At 39.1% G+C, this 20788-nt stretch overlaps 1 protein-coding gene across 2 annotated transcripts in view; it reads left to right on the top strand.

Moving 5' to 3' along the window:
• Snx27 (sorting nexin 27) overlaps positions 1-20788 on the top strand; it is a 514072-nt gene that overhangs the window by 427579 nt on the left and 65705 nt on the right. For both annotated transcript variants that reach the window (XM_067138378.2, XM_067138379.2), the window contains exons 3-6: positions 6122-6250; positions 8251-8384; positions 11587-11716; positions 19436-19613. In XM_067138378.2, coding sequence (XP_066994479.1) covers positions 6122-6250; positions 8251-8384; positions 11587-11716; positions 19436-19613 — 571 coding nt within the window. The remainder of the gene's footprint in view (positions 1-6121; positions 6251-8250; positions 8385-11586; positions 11717-19435; positions 19614-20788) is intronic.

The following is a 20788-nucleotide window of genomic DNA, read 5'->3' as shown; positions in this document are numbered from 1 at the left end:
GTCGTTTACTGTTACACGCTGTTGACGGTTACTCAAATAAGAACTAAAAACCTTAAGCACAGCCAGGTCAAAATTTAGCAGTTCCATTTTCTTTATCATAGTTGGAATTACTATAGTGTCAAAGGCGCTACTGAAGTCAAGAAGTATACGTATAGTGAGCAGTCGTTTGTCCATAGCGTTTCTAATGTCTTCAGTAACCTTCAAAAGTGCTGTCGCGGTACTGTGACCCTTCTCAAATCCAGCATTTTTATTTAGGTATTCCAGAACTTCCTCGTATACTAAACGTTCAAAGCGCAGGGAGTACGGACATAGGACGATAGTCAGAGGGTGATTGTGGGTCTAAACTCTTAGGTACCGATATAATATTGGCTGTTTTCCAGGCAGTAGGGAAAGTTCCGTTTAGTAAACAGTAGTTCAGTATGTGCGTCAGTATAGGCGAGATAGCACCCATAATGTTATGTAAAAAGTAATAGGAATATCATCTACACCTGTAGTCTTCGATTTAATAATCGAGTACAAAGCCTTTTAACCTGATTTTCTGTGACACTGTGAAATGTGAATGGTGGATTGGCTGGAGGAGAGGGCGGTGAGTCGGTGCAGTTAATTTGGGTAGGTTGATTATTTATTCTACTAAAGTAATCGTTCAGTTTGTCAAGTGGAATGTCAGGAGTTGTCTGTCTCTGTTGATGCTTTCCTATTCCCAGAGCTCTTCTTTTTTTTTTTTTTGCTAGGGGCTTTACGTCGCACCGACACAGATAGGTCTTATGGCGACGATGGGATAGGAAAGGCCTAGGAGTTGGAAGGAAGCGGCCGTGGCCTTAATTAAGGTACAGCCCCAGCATTTGCCTGGTGTGAAAATGGGAAACCACGGAAAACCATCTTCAGGGCTGCCGATAGTGGGATTCGAACCTACTATCTCCCGGATGCAAGCTCACAGCCGCGCGCCTCTACGCGCACGGCCAACTCGCCCGGTTCAGAGCTCTAAGCTGGTCCCGTGCGCGATTAGAATTTAAGTTGTTAGCTAAATTCCGAAAATATATACATTTTTTTAAAATTTCTGATTAACTGCTTTGTGCGATTTCTTAAGATGCGGTAAGATTCGAAGTCTGTGTCATCTAGGTTTGTTTATAATGTCGAAATAACGAGTCACGGTGGGCCATCATTCTCTTGCCTTCATCATCTAGCCATGGACAAGAAGGACGAGGAACCTGTATTCGACGCGTGTGTGTGTGTGTATATCTTTGCCGCATTATTTGTATAAAATGTCACTTCTTTATTGCTTATCACATGGCCATTATTATAATAACATTACCGTATTTATTCTAAACCAGAATATTGCATCCTTACTCAAACTGTTTATTCTTGCATTCATTTCACTTGTACTCGGAATATATGAAATGCTGCAGTTATGTTTGGATGGGAGTAACAGAGGTAGACGGGGGACGGGGGCGGGGGGGGGTTGTCGCTCATGAAGTCCAGACACCTCAGGAGTTTTAACGAATGCACTTTTATTGAGCATTTTATATATAATGTATATTACGGAGTCCGATTCATTGGCTGAATGATCAGTGTTGAGGCCTTCGGTTAAGACGGTCCCGGGTTCGATTCTCGGCTGGGTCGGGGATTTTAATCGCGTCTAATTAATTCTTCTGGCTGGGGACTAGGTGTTTGTCCCAGCATATTCATATTCAGACAACATACTACACCACCAACCACCAAAGAAACACACAACACTGATTAGATCCCTCTATATAGGGTTGGCGTCGGGAAGGACATCCGGCCGTAAAACAGGGCCAAATCCACATGTGCGACACAGTTAGCACCTGCGACCCCACAGATGTGGGAAAAGCGGGGGAAGCGAAAGAAGAAGAAGAAGAAGAAAAATACTATTAGCTTCCGGAATCCGCACAAATCCACCACTCTTACTTGGATCCAAGGACACCCATTTCCTTTTTCGGTATTCTACACCACCTAAACTATGGAAGTTTGGACACCTATCAAAATAAAATTCTGGATGAACGCCCCCCCCCCCATCCTGGCTACACTACTGCCTCCACCTGTACAATTGTCGTAGTGACGTCACCTTACGACAGCTTTGCGAACAGTGAATAAGGAAAGCCACTTCTTACTCCCCTTATTTAACCATAAATTTACAGCTTTTCTCTTGTACGCAAGATCTACGGTTTGTTTCACTTTCTTCTGTGGACTAGAAGCATAGTTTGAACTAAGAGACTTGCTAGGTGACTGCGGTGTCTCTTCACTGGATTGACGGAAATCAGAATCGGGGCTCAAAATCGGATCCGTATAACACATCTTGTTCCTGGCAGTAGTGTGCTGCATTCTCTTTCAGATAATGCAGATGAGGTGTCGCTGCTTTCACTGTCACTTTCTCTCTCACTGTTTCTCTTCAGATACGACTTCGAGACGATGCTAGCATCCATGGGATGATTTTTCAATTAGTTCGAACACATGTCGATCCATCTCCCTTTCTTCTGATTTCATGGGAAGAGATGAGACCCTTTTTCACGGAAATAACGTAAAACATACTCTAGAACATTAGCCGTTCTTAGCTGTTCTTTCAAAGGAAAATGTGTCAACTGGCTAGCGCAGAAAGCTCACGGTAAGCCGGTCGCTTCAGCTGGTCACGTCACCGGGGCTGTCCACGTCGAGCTATACGCTGACGGGTGCAGTTGTATTAGACATTTCCGTATCGATTTCAGGATCTTATAGATCGAAATGGCAGCTACATTTTTGTACATTGCTTTCTTATGGACCCCTCATTCGCTCTACCAAATTTCATTGTCGATTTCGATATGACAGAATGGGCAGTTCCCTTGTTAGAACACGTCATTGAAGGAACCTATCTGTATTATATATAGAACTACCTAAATATATTATGTAAATATAGATCATGTTATGAGAGATGACAGTTTCTTAATGAAGCAGAATTATTCCGGCAGTTTCTCATCCTGCTTTGTTCAGCCCTACAGGGTAGTGCTCTTGAAGGTACAGAGTTCCAGCAACATGTCAGTGAGCTTAATATTGACTGTGCTCTCATTGAAACAGCATTGGAACTTAAAGGCATTTAGTAGTATGGCATGATGAGAAAGGCAAAAGCATTAGACACCTTGCCAAATTGCTTCAAACCCCCTGTGGCTGGGGGACACAGATGAAGAATACACCCACAGTATCCCCTGCCTATCGTAAGAAGCGACTAAAAAAGGCTACTAAGGGATGATTGAATTAGAGCCATGAAACTACTTGTTATAAGTACCATCACGTGGGGAAAATCATGGGTCGCCTGTACTTGCTAATAGTACACTATGTTAGGTACACAATAGGTTTGGGGTTTACAGTACCTGTGATTAGTACCACTATATGTGGAACACCATGGACTTACGTTGCCTCAGGATTGTGAGAAACACCACGGGTCTGGTTGTTACCTGTGCTTAGTAGCACTATATGAGCGACACTGTGGGTCTGCGTTGCCTTTGATGAGTACCCACTGTGTGAGGAACACCACGGGATAGTCTGAGTCCCTATGATTAGTACACCTATGTGAGGAACACCATGGGTTTGCATTGCCTACGAGTGGCGCCGTAATGTGAGAAACACCATAGGTCTGCGTTACCTGTGCGACGTACAATAGTTGTGAGTAGTACCATAACTTTTGGAACACCGTGAGTCCACACTACTATTGATTAGTACTGCAACTTGAAAAATACCATGGTTCTACTTTACTAGCAATAAGTACTATTATGAGGGGCCGTTGATCTGGATTTTGGACCCCTTGGGACAGCAAGGATCATTGATTCAGAATTGTGCTTTGTAAGCAATCCCTTGGTCAGTAATACTAATTTTTCAATATAGTTTCTGGGAAGGTAAAGCATTGCGGGTCAGATCCACTGCTTGTTTTAAGTTCATAGTCATTGTTAGTTATCTTTTTGAATTCTAGCCTGTGGATCGATTTTGGAATTATTTTTAACATTCATTATTGTGAGTTGGTTCTGCTGATTATTTTAAATTCATATTTATCCTTTCATTCTTCATCATCACGTTTTAAATTGTAGTCAGTGGATGAATTTTGGACGTTTTTTACTTTTAAATTGTCATTGCACTTTGTCTCATTTTGTACCATAGGGGCCGATGACCAAGATGTTAGGCCCCCTAAACAACAAGCACCACCATCATCATCATCATAATCATCATCAAATTGCTTCAAATGAAGAGAAGTTCATTGGCTGATACCATCCATCGATGTAAGAATAAAGACAGAACAGGGGTGAAAAACACGTTGGATGTCCCAAAGTCCTTGCAGTCTGAAGAATGAACGACTGTGAGACAAATAATAATCCTAGGATAAGTACTCCTAAGGTGGCCAAACCATTAGGACGACTCTGAATAAAAGCTGGCTGCAACGGTAGAGTCGCACGAATGTAGCCCACACTTGCGAGAGAAATAGGTGTAAACGATTGAAGTTTGCGAAGGAGTACGAAGATAAATGAGAACTTTGGTGGGAAAAGGATATGTTAGCAGATGACAGCAAGGTCAGCGTGCATGGTTCAGATGGTAAGCTGTTAGTCTGGAGAGAAACTAACCAAGAGCTAGCAAATAACAATTTGATTAGGACTGTGAAACATGGTGGTGTACATGTGATGGTATTGGGGCTGTATGCCAGCTTTGGGTGTGGGCGAGCTGGTGTTTATTGAAGACATCTTGAAAAAGGAAGGCTACCTAAACATTCTTTGCCAAAATTTACATTTAAAAAAAGTGCAGAAAAACTTGAAATTGTTGGGAAATTCATGTTCTATCAGAACAACCACCCCAAGCATAACCCCCCATATTGTTCAGATGTATCTGCTTCTAGAATTGCCCTGAAGTGCTCCATCCTCCACTACAAAGTCCAGATATAAACCTGATTGAACACCTGTGCACTGAACTTAATGACAAGGTTCAATCTAGACCTCCGTAATAAGTAAAATAGGAACTGCTCAAAGAATGGGGGGAAACCTCCTCATAAAAAACAAAACACTTTCAGCACAGCATGTCATGATGTTTGATGGAGGCTATAAAACAGTAGGGTGGTCCAACCAGTTATTAATTTGGAAATACCGAGCTCGATAGCTGCAGTCGCATAAGTGCGGCCAGTATCCAGTATTCGGGAGATAGTAGGTTCGAACCCCACTGTCGGCAGCCCTGAAAATGGTTTTCCGTGGTTTCCCATTTTCACACCAGGCAAATGCTGGGACTGTACCTTAATTAAGGCCATGGCCGCTTCCTTCCCACTCCTAGCCCTTCCCTGTCCCATCGTTGCCATAAGACCTATCTGTGTCGGTGCGACGTAAAGCAACTAGCAAAGAAAAAAAAAGGAAATAATTAAACTTTATTTTCTTTGACATGTATCCAAATAATTTTGTTGCCAAGAAGTTGTCCATATTTATTTTCAGATTTTGCTTATTCTAGGAAACATTAAGTACTGTAATTTCTCTTTATCATGGCTGTTAGCCTATAGTGTGTAATTTTTTACAGGGATATTATAGTGTTATATGTGTTATAATCAGTGTTTTCATCAGACTGAGAAGCTTTAAAGTGACATATATTGCTAAAGGTTTCTATTTGAGGCAAGCAGGTAACCAGATGCTATATAGTTGCCCTTGGAGAAGCAAACAAAGAAAGAAAGAAAGAAAGAAAGAAAGAAAGAAAAAAGGTTTTGCTTTGAATACCGTGAAATTTGTAGTGAATTAAGTTAGTTGTCTAGGCTGGAGTAGGTCAGTATTTTCAATTACTGGAGTATACTGTATATCCTCTGGTAGAAAATTTACTCTGGTTGAAGCATTACACTTTGTGAACCTTCAGATCTGAAAGAAGTACTATTTAAAGGTTAAGAAGTCATTCCAAGTTGGGTGGGTAGTCATCAGAAGATGAAGCTGAGAAATTGATAGTTTTTTAGAACAGACAAAGAAAATTGCAATTACACTATAGGCCTACAGTTATTTTGCAATTACAGAATTGTTTATTGTTGATAAGCTTAACGATAATAGGTATTTATTTGATCCTGTATTGACTTGTCTGAATCTATTAAAGAAACTATTTAAAACAGCACAAACTCTTCATTTTTCAGGAAGCAGAGCGTCTCGAACCAAGTGAAGACCCAACGGGGTTCACGTATATCGACTACAGTGAGAAGCGATCGCTTCCCATATCGGTACCGGACTATCACTACTTGGAGAAGGGTGGTGAGCGATATGTGGTGAGTATTCAGCAATACTTTGTATTTTTATATTCTTCTTCTTCTTCTTCTTCTTCTTCTTCTTCTTCTTCTTCTTGCGTTCCGGCCTTCTAAGGACCACGTTACAATTTCAATTCTTCCTCCTTAGTTCTTTCCTTTTCTTCCAGTATTCTTTCATTGTTTCACTGTGCTTCTTTTTCCTGTCTCCTGTCTTCAGTCCACTTTGTGCCTGTTTTCTTTTTCTTCCTCCCTTGGAATCCTTCCATTTGTAAGACTTTCTTCCTAAAAATCTTTCTTTCCAATAATTCTTCTTCTCGTATGTTGTTCCTTTCCAGGTCTTTCTTGACTTCTTGAATCCAGGTGGTAGTTGATTTCTTTTCCCAAAGGTACTTGAAGATTTGTTTAGTTAGTCTATTGTCATCCATTCTGTAAATGTGTCCAGGAAATAGCAATCTCCTTTTTCTTACTGTTTCTGATATGTTTTCTATGTTCTGGTAAATTTCATTGTTACTTCTTAATTTCCAAAACTCTGCAATTCTTAGAGGACCTAATATTTTCCTTATAATTCTTCTTTCTAATATTTGATTATTATTATTATTATTATTATTATTATTGTTGTTCATTTAGGAAATTTATTACAATTGTAAGTAGCAGTTGGTCGAATGAGAATTTTGAAAGATTGATTGTTTACTAAACTACTCATCCTTATCAGTATCTCCCCCTCCCCCAGCCTTGTGAAATTTATGGTTTTGTTTACCCTATTTGTTAGAAGCTGGATATTAAAGATATAATCCTCGGTGATAGTGTTGTCGCTAAGTGGTTATCCATAGCTTCCCATTCAACTCCAGGCAATTACCAGAGTGATACGTAACATTTAAACTTCAGTCTAAGCCCTAATTACAATTATGCAAACCAAAGACACCGCAGTTGCAGTGGTTTGCAGACTTCCTAACAGTTATAATCGGGAAAGTCTGCCAGGATAGAACAGATTCTGCTATTCTTTTTGTCATGGTCAGTAATTCAAATATGGTAATGAGTTCACAGGAAGTTTAACTATTGATGGTGGTGATTATTACTTTAAGAGAAACTACATGAGGAGAAAGGAAGAAGTACAGTCCTTTGAAGAATGAAGGCATTGGCAGAAGGAGGGGAAGGGCTACGAAGAGCATGAAAATGAAATACTCTCTAGGCCTTGCAAACCTAATAACATAGTGGTCAAACAGAATCAGCAGTTGACCAGGGAAGTCCAGACAGGAAATATAAAAGTTAGGAACCTGGCACAAGTAGAAGCAATATCATACTCGGTAAGGAGACAAGTTAGAAGATTGAAAAGAAGTAAAAATACACTACAAAGGAAAGATGTCTCATTTTTCCTTTCTACCTCCTTTTATTTTTCATCTTTATTTCACACTCGTAAAGTAAAACTATCAGACCAAAACTGAGCATTCGAATTCCTGGTCATCGCTAACAGTAGTTCACTATATTCGCATTATACAACTGTGTTTACTGGAAATGTGTCTTAATGCAGCACACTGTTTGTTTGTTTGTTTGTTTGTTTGTTTGACAAAAGGATATCAGCTCACTTACAATGAAATTCTACAAAGATAGTGAATTTTACATTCACAAATGGTGGAGACCAAGAATGAAGTAAAACACTCAATAGACATTGATTTATCTTTAGTTACGAGGATTGGAAGTCAATTGCTCCAATATTTGCTGTGACACACTGGAGCGTTTGCAGGTAACAATTCATAGGAAATGTTTCTGAGAAAAATAAATATTGTAATAATTTTATTGGGGGGGCATAGGATTTGCAGAGCTTACAGGGGAAATGCACCAGCTTAAAAAGTTTTGGAATTACTGGTTTAGACAGTTTAGACAGCATTGACTTAGGTGACAGTTACATATGAATTTCCAGTTCTTCTCCATTCTGTTCTGATTGTTTAATACTTTCCTATTTTAGTGCAGAGGTTTTATGTTTTGTTTCTGAACTATGATGTAGTATTTTGATATGTTATTAGGTGTTTAATATCTACATGGCAGGGCGACATCTGTGCTCCCGGAGGTATAGGGAGTTCTCAAATCTACACCTCAATCTTAAGAAGGAATTCATCGGTTTCAACTTTCCTAAACTGCCTGGAAAATGGCCTTTCACGTGAGTATCAATCTCAATTAAGAAAATCTATCAAGCTCTTGATTATTAACTGCTAACCCTATTGCAGCATGTGTAGATGTTCTATTGACCCATGCATTGACATAGTGTGTCCTGGAATTGATTATTTCCTAACAGGGGAGCTGGAAGCACGTACTATATTACTGCTCCTTTGTAACTCTGTCAATCTGTCTGGAATTTTGAGAAAAGGGCAATTCTTTGGATTGCATCGAGTCTCTTGAAGATTTATCATAATTGAGAAGAGTATTTAATGATACAAAGATGGTAAAATAATCTTCATGAACAGCATGTGTGTTTTCATTATTTGTGTGATTGATGACAAATGATTCTTAACTAGGAGGATGATGCTAGTTGAAGAAATTTGTCACACCAAAACAGGCAACATTAATGAAAAGAACACATTTAAATCAATAATAATAAGGATAAAGGGAAATATATCAAATGACTAGACAACAGTTATAACCATCACAAGTTTCGGAGACACACGTTGCTAGATACAAAAACAAACAGGATTACCAACATGACAACTAGTGAAGGATGTGGGAAAACGGGCTGGGATCCCTAAGAGGATGGACTATTACTTGACGTTGTAGGGAAAGAAACGTTAATGCGTTTACCCTTCAGTCGACATTTACTGACAAATTAAAAGAAGGCTTAACATGAAAACAGAACAACAGCAAATTAAAACTAAGGTAAAACTTTTGCCAATAAAGGTGTAACAAAGAATAATGTAAATGAACCATGAGGTTTGTATGCATGACTTTCAGAAAACACAAATTTGACATTACAAGAATCTGTGCTGCTGCACATCAATTACTAAAACATTTCTACCTTACTTTTTTTTTTTTTTTTGCTAGGGGCTTTACGTCGCACCGACACAGATAGGTCTTATGGCGACGATAGGATAGGAAAGGCCTAGGAGTTGGAAGGAAGTGGCCATGGCCTTAATTAAGGTACAGCCCCAGCATTTGCCTGGTGTGAAAATGGGAAACCACGGAAAACCATTTTCAGGGCTGCCGATAGTGGGATTCGAACCTACTATCTCCCGGATGCAAGCTCACAGCCGCGCGCCTCTACGCGCACGGCCAACTCGCCCGGTACCTTACTTTTCTTTAAAGCCATATTTAACTTGAAAACGCAAAACTCTTCACACAAGTGCACAATGAAACATAACCGGTGGCATCCTAATTACAGACGGTAATCTTTTAAAGTTGTATTGAAGAAAATTGAATCAACTTTACAATTTGATTTACAAGGAAAATAAAAAAAATGTGAATTTAAAAACTTAATGCAGAGGCCTTTGGTGTTGCTGCCTTTCATATACGCTTCAGTGAAAGATGCATAGCTCCAATATGCATGCATTAAATCGAAACGGAATTACGGGAGGCATTCCTCGAGGAAAATTAGTTTTACATGTAAACAACCAAATATGTTAATTTAAGGAAAGGGAATTGCCTCCAAAATCAAAAGGATATGCCTAGCTGCAGAGCTAAGGCATTACAAGAAAGGTGGCTAAAGACAAGGTCTAAGGTAAACTCCGGATCTAAAAAGTAATTTACATATTAATTTAAAGTTCGAGAGGAGGTGGCTAGAGCCCGCTGACAGGATGACACCCAAAGTGCATCCGGCTGTTAAGCCGTACAACAATCCAAGGACGCGGACAAGAGCCCTGCTCCCAACAAGGAGCCGAAGGCCGGAAATTGAGAAACATGCAAAAAGCCAATCAGGGAAGCTCACTACAATTCAGACATAAATTTTCACCAATTACCATGGTTGTTAATTATTATTATTATTATTATTATTAAAAAAGCGCACGAATGTACATTACAAAGATTATTGACTGTTTTAGTCTTTGCTATAATCGCATAGAGATTTGTTGTTGTTTTTACATCTTGTGATGTGATATATGTCACAGAACTGATCACACAGCGAACACTCACATTTTTCATTTGGGTCGTGATAAGACATATTTTTACATGTTTTATGGTGGTACCCGTGTACTGCTAGTTTTATTATCACATGTCTTAGCTTCTGGTTGGCGTTCGTCCAATTTCGATCCAACATGGCATCTGTGCTGTAGAACTCTAGCGGAATTTCTTCTGTCTTCTTTTTTGCATTTTGTAGCTTTGATAGTGTCTAACACCTCTGCTTTGGTGATGGGAGGTAGCGCTTCAAGCTGGTTGTTGTATTCAGTTTCGTACGCCGCCTGTTTCCTTGCATTGTTAAGAATATGAGTGAAGTGCGTTTCCCAGGTTCCTATTTCTACGTTGCTAGTTCTTGATGATCTTCTGGGTCTGATGGCTACATATGGGTCTTTTATTGCTTCTTCAGCAGTTTTTTCACCTTCTTTCTCTATGTATTGAGTACGTTTTTGTTTTAGTAGGTTCTTGTAATATTTTCGTTTTTCACCATATATTTGTAGGTCTTCTGGTGTTGACGTCATCTTGGCTTTATGCAGCGCATTTAATGTGATTTGTCTTTCTGTGTAGCACTCCTTGTCGAACCACGGTTGAGCTTTTCTTGTGTTCAGTTTGTGGGTTATACTTGCTTTTAGCATATTGTTGATTGTTGCTAGGGCTTTGTTTAAATCACTCTCCTTGATTGCCTTTTCTGCTTCAGTTACATTTCCTAATACTCTCTCTAGTTCTGCCAAATTTATCTTTCTGGATACGGTGATTTTTACATTTGTTTTAACTTTCTTTGGAATCTTGAGCTTTTATTGTGACCAAAGAGAACTACATTTTTGATGATAAAGTTTTTTACAAGTTCTCGAACATTTCTATTGCGACACGAAAGTTCTCATCAGTGTAAACTGCACGTGTGGTATAGGCTGCCTCAAAAATAAGGATCCTTTTAAATTTTTCTAACACATTTCAAAATTACAATACAATTTAGTTCAATAATTCTTCTTTAGAGTTCATGTACTCCATCTTTTCTTGAAAACACAGTCACAAAATTCATTACCTGAAATATGTGATACAGGCATTTTTAACCTGCTTGTGTTTAGATAACTGAGAATCTGGTAGGTGTTTCGAAGTTTTGTCTTTTACATTTTTAATCTAACTAAAGGTCATTACACATTTACTTTTAAATTAAAATGCAATTTCTTTATACAGTATAGTAGTATTAAAATAATTGGAATTATTCACCAGATTTATTTTTGTTTTCGTGACAAATATTTTAGGTTGAGTGAACAGCAGCTGGATGCGAGACGAAGAGGTTTAGAACAATACCTTGAAAAAGTGTGTGCAGTACGAGTCATAGCTGAGAGTGATATTATGCAAGAGTTCCTCACAGATGCTGATGATGAACAGGTTAGTTTTATTTATTTTGTGTGACATGTGAATATTCTTGTATTGAAGAATGATGACTTCAGAACAAATCTGTTGAATAGATTGATCAGCAGACCATGCTTACACCACTTTACTTTCACTTTTGAAGTTTGAAAGTCATTGATATTTTATCAGAAAGTAAAACTACCGAGAGTGAAAATACATGTATCTCAAGAAAATGTTTTGTGGATAAATGATCAAATCCTGTTAAATTTTAGGTATCTGGTGTAGGGCAGGTCTCGTTATTTACTTCAAGTCTAATAGATTTTATAGTAGTAGTTGTAGTAGTAATAGTAATAATAATAATCATGGCCTCAGCTGCCGTGTGCATGTATTTTAATTTGCAGTCATTTAGATTGCCTGCTCATAATTTTCACAATGCGTTACTTTAAAACATTATATAATAGGAATCAGTCGAGGGATGTCAACACGGAAATGGAAGTTATAAAGTATGACTTTGAAACATTAATTTTTTCCCCCCAGTATTAATGCCTCCTGGCACTGCATATTCCTTCTGCTCAGCCATTTCCTGAACAACTTAATGCTAAAGCATATGCATAGAATCAAATGAGTCTGGCTTCACTAACCTTATACTGATTGTGATGAAATTTATTGGAGACCTTCTGAATGAGTCCTAATGTTTTCTGTTGTGGTAGGTTGTTTAGCAGTGATCTTTGTGAAGAGGCATACAGCAGCTTGTACAGATGTACCTTGTTTCACTCCATTTGCCTTTGTTGGAACACAGCCTGCACAATCTTGTAATATTGAACTTGCATTCTTTAATGTTACTTGGGCATTCGGAATAATTTGCTTTCTGTTCATTAAATACTTTGCCCGGATCTAAACACGTGGTCAACCTGGCAAGCCATCTGTCCCACCACATGGCTCTTTGAATGACGTAAACACGAGGTCAGAAAACAAAGAAAATGAATCATAAAACAGAAGAAGAGTAGAAAACAAGGTAACATGAAATAAACAAAACCTTCAACACCGTGATTCTATCAACCTTGACCACCAGTTAGTTGCAGAAGTTCCAGTACACAAGTCTCATGAACAAGAGTTAACTCAGGACCTGTCGGCAATGTTCAGCCAGCCAAACATGAGTAGACTCGTTTTCTGTCAGCAATGTGTTATAAACATACAAAATTTGCCTGGAAAAAAAAAATTAAAATGGCCACCTTAGTCAATACAATTCTTATATTAAAATCCTTTAAGAGATTATTGTAAGAAATTGGTACATGTTTCAGCCATTAGGCCTTCTTCAGCCACATATTAAAATACAATCCAGAGACAAAATGGTGAGAAAAACAAATGGTACAAGTAAAACTGTTTAAAAAGTAAGCAAGAAATGGTTATGTAACAAATGTTAACCTTGATGGAGGAATCAGTTAAAAATGGTGTAATTAGTTTAGTATAAAACATATGTCTGGGCACTTATTCTTAGAAAACCATTACTTGGAATATCTTCTTAAAATGTTGTAGAAAAGTACAATTTTTTTTGAGAATTTTCTTTTCTATGTCTGAATCGGAGAAAACTCGCTGAATAATTAAAAATATGCAGTGGACAATACATTTACGTAAAACAAGTTTCCGCTTGGAGTCGACATGGAATAATGATTTTCTACATTAACTTAATGAGTGGTAGGACATTCCAATTAAAATCTACAAAAAGAGAAAAAGAAAGAAAGGTACGAATTTCATAGAAAAGGCAGTGAAAAGAAAAAACATGGGAGAGCAAAACAGTGCAAATGCAAAAGACCAAAAAATTGTGACTTACTTCTTGTTGACATGTTGAATGGAGGAATCGTAAAGATAAACAAGTGTGTACTACAGTGGGAACTGCCAGACAGTTGAGTTGAGTCAGCTGGAAGCTGGGGAAAGTGGAGGGAGGAGGGAAAGAGATGTTAAGTAAAGGGGGGGGGGGGGAGGATTTTGTGGGGAGAGTTGTTAGTTGTAGAGGGGTTTAGGCTTCCTTGCAATTATTGAACATAATTATTAAGGCCTCGAAAAAATGTTGGACTGCCACATGGAGGCACAGAGGCTTGCAGACTGAAAGCTAAAAGGTTTAACAGTTTGTAATGAAGATGTATATCTGTAAGTATGTCGATAATACTGATTGTCTCAGGCTGTTTACGGGTAGCCCAGTTTGTCTCCAAACACTCACTCATGGAATACCATGGATGAGTTGACAAGCATTCATTTGTAAAAGCTTCTAATGGTTGCTTTTGAAAACCTTGTCTGTTTTTGTAGAAGTAGTAATATGTATTCATACATTGTAGTATAGTTGTAATTCTAGATGAAACCATTGCTGTAATTTTTACTGGGCTTTCATGCAGCTCTGGTTAGTTTCCAATATCCATAAGAAGAGCATGGCTAGTAAATCTTGAGTTACAGTATCTGGAAATATGCATTCAAGATAATGTTTGTGAGTGGAAAGTCTGAAGGTCATCATCATCATCATCATCATCATCATCATCATCATCATGTTTTTTCGCTCCAGCAAGCCAGGTGTGGTTGTGTACGAGCCTCCTCCAGTTTGTTCTATCCATCCACAGATGCTCCTCATATATGTGACACCAGTTCACATATCTAATTTCAAGGTCCTTCATTATCTGTTTTTCCCAAACATTATGAGGTCTTCCTCTTGGTCTCTTCCCAGGAACATTGTGGTCAAAGTATGTTCGAAGAGTCCTGTGAGGGTTTTTCTTTTCATGTGACCATACCATTGCAATCTCTTCACTTCTAGAGTCTCCAGCAAGCTTCTCTCCAATCCAAGCTGTTGTCAGATATCCACATTCCTTATTTTATCCATTTTTGTTTTTTGTAGACAAACTAGATATATTTTGTATGAGCTGATCTTGGAAACTAACAGAAATGTTTCATCCCAGAGTATTTGACTTACAGCGTGATAAAATTTGGAAGCTTTCTGTATTCTGTTACTAATCTCTTGATGTATGGTATTGTCTGATGACAGAACACTACCTAAATACTGGAAGTTGTCTACAATATCCATCTCCTCATCTCCAATTCTTAGATGAACAGTTGGAGAGTTTCTACTCATCACAAAGCCAACTGTCTTCGTTTTGAGACCTAAGGTTGTAAAAGCTTCATGCCAGAGATCTAGTCTAGTTTGTACTTCCGCTTCTGTCTCACCCCATACCATTACATCATCAGCAAAAACCAGAGCATTAGTTGTTGGATCCTTTCTCTTAACTGCTTTTAAAACTTCATCCATTATGATTATAAAGAGAAGTGGTGAAAGACAACTTCCTTGCTGGACTCCACTCTTCATTTCAAACCAACCTGACTTTCCATCCTGGACCTGGACACAACACTTGGTTTCATCATATAATCGTTGTACTTGTGCTATGATGTCATTGGGCACTTTCTTATGTCTCAAACATTCCCACATATGCCTGCGTGGTACATGGTCATATGCTTTTTCGATGTCAAGAAAAACAGTTATAAATGTGTTACCTTCCTACCAATACTTCTCATAGAGCATTCTGGTGGCAAAAATGAGGTCTATAGTTTATCTATGAAGCCTAAATCCATGTTCCTCCTCCTCAAGTGTAGGTTCAACATATTTTCTAATCCTGCTCTCAACGATGGATTTGTAGATTTTGAGGCCATGTGACAGCAGAGTTATATCTCTGTAGTTGGCACATTTCTTTCTATCACCTTTTTTTCAACAATGGGATGATGACTCCTTGCTTCCAGTCATTGGGTATTACATTCTCTTTCCAGATTCTATTTAGTACCCTGTACATCCACTGTTGTGCTACCTCTCCTAGTGTTTTGATCATCTCAACACTTAATTCATCTGATCCAGTTGATGTGTTGTTTTTCAGATATTGTTGTCTCTACTTTCAACCATGTCAGACTAGTGGTATTTGTGCTGCCAAAATCATAAGGTTCGTTGTCTAATAGAGTGACATTTTAATAACAGTTCAGCAAAGTTTCAAAGTGCCTTTGTAACTCCTGTGATATTTTGGTCTTATCCCTATTCACCTCACCATTAGGAAGTTCTACAGATTGGATAGATTCATTTTTAGTTCTTCTATTCTTAACAATACTGTATAACAGTTTATTTATTTCCATCCTGCATTATTTTGGTAGCCAGATCTCCCTTGCATTTCTGCTTTTCAGCTGCAACCAACTGTTTGACCTGTAATTTTTTCTTTCTGTACAGTGACAGCATCTCCTCTCTTTCATGTTGATCTCCCTCCATTCTTGCTTAATATAAGAATCTTCTTGCATGGTTTCTATCATTGATAGCCCTTTTAATATCATCATTCCACCAGGCAGTTTCTTTAGGTTTTCTAATTTGACTCTGTCTTCCACATACTTTTTCTGCTGTACCAACCACAACCTTCTTTAGAGTATCCAATTCTTCATCTACCAATTTCAGTTCTTCTCTCGGCAACAACCTGCGGACACCTTCCCTGAATTCTTCCTTTACACTTGGCTCGGTTAGTTACCAAGTTTTTATTTTTGGGACTCTTTTGTTACAGACTTTGGGAGGTCTTTCCTCTGCAATACCTGCAACCAACAGTCTATGGTCTCCACCAAGGTCTTCACTTGGAATGACCTTAACATCATTGACATTTTTCCATACATTTTGATCTATTAAAATATAATCTATTACTGTACCTATTTTATCATCCCAGCTATATCTTGTGATTTTATGGGAGCCCCTTTTCTTAAACCAAGTGTTACTCACTATCAGGTTGTTTCTCATGCATGCTGTACTACTGCTGCTGCTACTACTACTACTACTACTACTACTACTACTACTACTACTACTACTACTACTACTACTACTACTACTACTACTACTACTTTATGGTTTTTGGAGACGCCGAGGCGCAGGAATTTTGTCTCACAGGAGTTCTTTTACGTGCCAGTAAATCTACAGACAAGGCTGACGTATTTGAGCACCTTCAAATACCACCGGACTGAGCCAGGATCGAACCTGCCAAGTTGGGGTCAGAAGGCCAGCGCCTCAACCGTCTGAGCCACTCAGCCCGGCACTACTACTACTACTACTACTACTACTACTGTATTTGGAGTATGCTATTTCAATTCACTAACAAGTCATCAAAGGTAGTAAACTCATGACGAAAAGATAGGGATAAAAAGGACTTGCCAAGGCTTGGAAAGACACGCTAATAGCGCATTAGAAATTATGAAAAGGTACATGTAAGTGATAAATCGAGTCATATAAACTGTGAATGAAAGCAACACCATGACAGATCAGGGAGGGGGCGAGAGAGAGGGAAGGACAGTCATCAAAACACAAAAGTGAGGACAATATCCACATAACCAGCAACACAGGACAAATTCAGGAGGAGAAAAGTTATTTTACTGCTTGCATTCATCTTTGTTGTCTGGTCTATTTCTTTTTCCTATCTTTATCTGTGCTTTTTTCTTGGCCCACATTTCCCACTTCAAGACTGAAGATCTATCCTTCAAAGGATGTTAATGCCCATCCTCCTATTGAAGCTGGGAAGCAGAAACAAGCTATTTGAGAGCTGAGAAAAATGGATGTAGAAGAACTGGGATTGATGAACAGAGTATATATATTTGAAGAAGGCAGTGTTTGAAGATAGGGAAGGTGATTAGCCCATTGGCTTGACTGCTGGCTTTCTACTTGTAAGAATGAAGTGGTGGTGGTGGTGGTGGTGGTGGTGGTGGTGGTGGTGGTGGTGGTGGTGGTGGTGGTGGTGGTGGTGGTGGTGATTATTTTAAGAGGAAGCACAACGAGGCAATCATCCTCTACATAACACTAATCAGACAGGATAAATGGAAGGGATCTGACACTTCAAAAATTGGAGATATCAGCTAAAGAAGGACAAGGGCCACAGAGGGCATGAAAATGAAAGACTCCCTAGGCCTTAAATGCTCTGATACCGTCAGGGTTGACCAAGAGTTGACCACGGGAGGTTGGATAGGATAGATGAAAGTGAGGAGTCTGGCACAAGTAAGTGGAAGCAATGCCATGACTCAGCCAAGGGCCCTGTGGTCACCAGCCCAAGTTCAGAGTCCCTGGGGCCCCTTTTAGTCACCTCTTACAACAGGCAGGGAATACCATGGGTGTTATTTTACTGCCCCCACCCACAGGGGGTGGAAGAATGAGGCTCGAATTTCGGTTGATCTTCCTGGTGTCAGGAAGGGCATCCGGCCTTAAAACCCTGGCCAAAACCAGATTGAGCTTGGGAGGCTCCAGCGACCTGAGAAATAACTGAGAGAAGCTGAAGAAAGCGTATGAAGATTGTCCTTGTACCCTATTTCTGTTACTCCCTTTTTCTCTACAGTGATAAGTCATTGTGTTTATCCTATTATTTGTTCCTTTTCATGTTCTTCTCTTTCTATGTGTGATAATGATTGATCAACATGGAAAGAATTAACAACAGAAAGAGGAGTGAAGTCTAACATGGAAATTCAGAAGGACAAAGACAGTCTCCAGATCTTCATATTCTTCTTCTTCCTTTCCTCATTTCCAGTCTTCTGGATTGGATTGTGAATCAAGAATCTCTACAGTTTTCTATCTCTCCACCAATCTCTTCTTTCCTCCAATATTTCTTCTACTTTTACTCTCTTCTCTATACTCTCCTTCACTGAATCCTTCCACCTCTTTCTGGGCCTTCCCCGTTGTCTTCCTCCTATTTTCCCCATAAATACTCACTTTAGAGTTCTATCCTCCTCCATTCTCACCATGTGTCCATACCATTTCAGCTGCCTTGTCTTGCAGTTTAGGGAATCCAATTCCCTCTCTGATTTCTATGTTTCTGATTTTATCCTGTCATGTCTTCCCAGTTATTCCTCTGAGAAATTTCATCTCTGCTGCTTGGATTCTGCTTTCATCATGTTTTGTTGTTATTTGTGTGCCTGCCACATATGTCATACTTGGTGTGTAATACATTGAGTACAGAATTTCTTTGCATTTCTCTGCCACGTGCAGGTTCCACACTGTACCTCTCCCACATTGGTAAAACCCATTGGCTTGTTGGATTCTGTTTCCAGTTTCCTAATTTATTTTTGCACGTTCTGCAAGTATACTCCACAAAATATTTTAAGCTTTTCACAACTAATTGTCTTCCACATAATTCCATATTCTTTCTTCCTTCTCTTCATATACTGCCGTCTTCAGATAGAGAGGCCTTTCTCATCGATCCCAGTTCTTCGACATCCATCTCTTCTCAATCTCCTAAGAGCTCATTTCTGCTCCCCAGCTATATCAGAATGGCAAGTATCAACACTCATTGAGAGGCCATCTCAATATATCTTCAGTCTTGATATAGAAAATGTAATCGTCGCCATAAGACCTATCTGTGTCGGTGCGACGTAAAGCCACTAGCAAAAAACAATTAAAAAATAGGAAATGTAGGATGAGGAATACTAGATAAAGGCAGAAACACAAGTTACAGCTGCACAGGCTATACTGCATAGCCAAGCATTAGTTTCTTAACTCATCCCTCCTCAGTTAAGACAACTGCTCTCTAATGGGAACGTAGTACTAAAATACTTTTGAGCCTTTCACATCTTTCTTTACATTGTTTCTTCTCCGTTACCAAGCACAGAATAATTTTTACCTGTTTTATAGTTTCTGAGCAACAGTTACAGTTCTATGAGTTTAAGTTCAGATTCAATGAATAATATTTTGATCATAATTATCATTGTATTTTTTGTATTCCATAGGGAAACATCTCTCCAGTGGACCTGAAAATTCTCCTGCCAGATAGAGAAGTGATAACTGTGTCTGTCAAAAAGAATTCCAACACAGAGGAGGTGTACGCAGCTGTTGTGGACAAGATCCATATGAATAGGAAAACATCAAAATACTTCTACCTCTTTGAAATTGTAGAGTATAACTTTGGTAAGTTTTAAACACATATCTTCTATAGAGAATTACGTGTTTTCTCACTTCTTAGTTCAGTAGTCTCTTTCAGTTTTAGTATTTGGTAATATCGTATTCTGAACTGCTAGTGTATGAAGATGTGGACGTTGCGGTTCCTCTCCGTTTCTCCCTCTCCCACACTGGCCTGACATTGTGCTTGGTCTATTTCATTTTCCTTTCAGTGCTCCCATTTTTCTGTATGTGAAAAGATTGCATTAATTATTCCAATTTTCCGTGGTTTCCCATTTTCACACCAGGCAAATGCTGGGGCTGTACCTTAATTAAGGCCACGGCCGCTTCCTTCCAACTCCTAGCCCTTCCCTGTCCCATCGTCGTCACAAGACCTATCTGTGTCGGTGCGACGTAAAGCAACTAGCCAATTATTCCAATAACCTACTGTGCTCTCTACTGTAGGGCACAACAGTTTTTAAATTAATGAAAAGGGTACCTGTCTTTGCTTATTTGTTGATTATAGAAAAGCGTTGAACAACATGAAACATGATATCCTTATACTTCAAGTGAAACATATGAACTTAGAAGATGTGAAAAGACAGACAGACAGACAGACAGACAGACAGACAGACAGACATCATCATTATAATAATCGTATGGCCTCAGCTACCATGTGCAGAAATTTCGATTTGACGCCATCTGGCTGTCTGCTTGTCAATTTCGACGTTCCGTTTTACTCTAGGCCCACTAGATGGCAGACAGAGTAAACCGGATCTCTCTTGGGAGTCTATGGCTGAGATTTAATTAATTTTCTCGGGCAAACACCAAATGTGTCACCAGAGATCTTTTACATGCCGACATCGTACGACATGGAGTATCGAATGGCCTTTTTTCCGCCCTTCAAAAATCCGACTACCTCTGCCAGGTTTGAACCCGCTATCTTGGGATCCGGAGGCCGACACTCTACCACGGATCATTATAGACTTATGTATTTCAGCGTTCAGTCTGCAAGCCTCTATGAATATACTAAGTGTCGCCACAATCCTCTGTTTGCAACTAGTGCTGAGGTCTCATTTAGTTCTATACCTTTTACCTTTATATCGTTAGAAACAGAGTAACCATCGTTGTCCTGGTCTCCCTGTACTTCTCTTATCCTCCATAACAGAGTCCATAATTCTCCTAGGTAACCTATCCTTCTCCAT

The sequence above is a fragment of the Anabrus simplex genome, chromosome 1 (genome assembly GCF_040414725.1).
Source record: "Anabrus simplex isolate iqAnaSimp1 chromosome 1, ASM4041472v1, whole genome shotgun sequence".
Taxonomy (NCBI): domain Eukaryota; kingdom Metazoa; phylum Arthropoda; class Insecta; order Orthoptera; family Tettigoniidae; genus Anabrus; species Anabrus simplex.
Note: the sequence above shows the minus strand (reverse complement) of the source record. Positions and strands in the feature narration are given on the sequence as shown.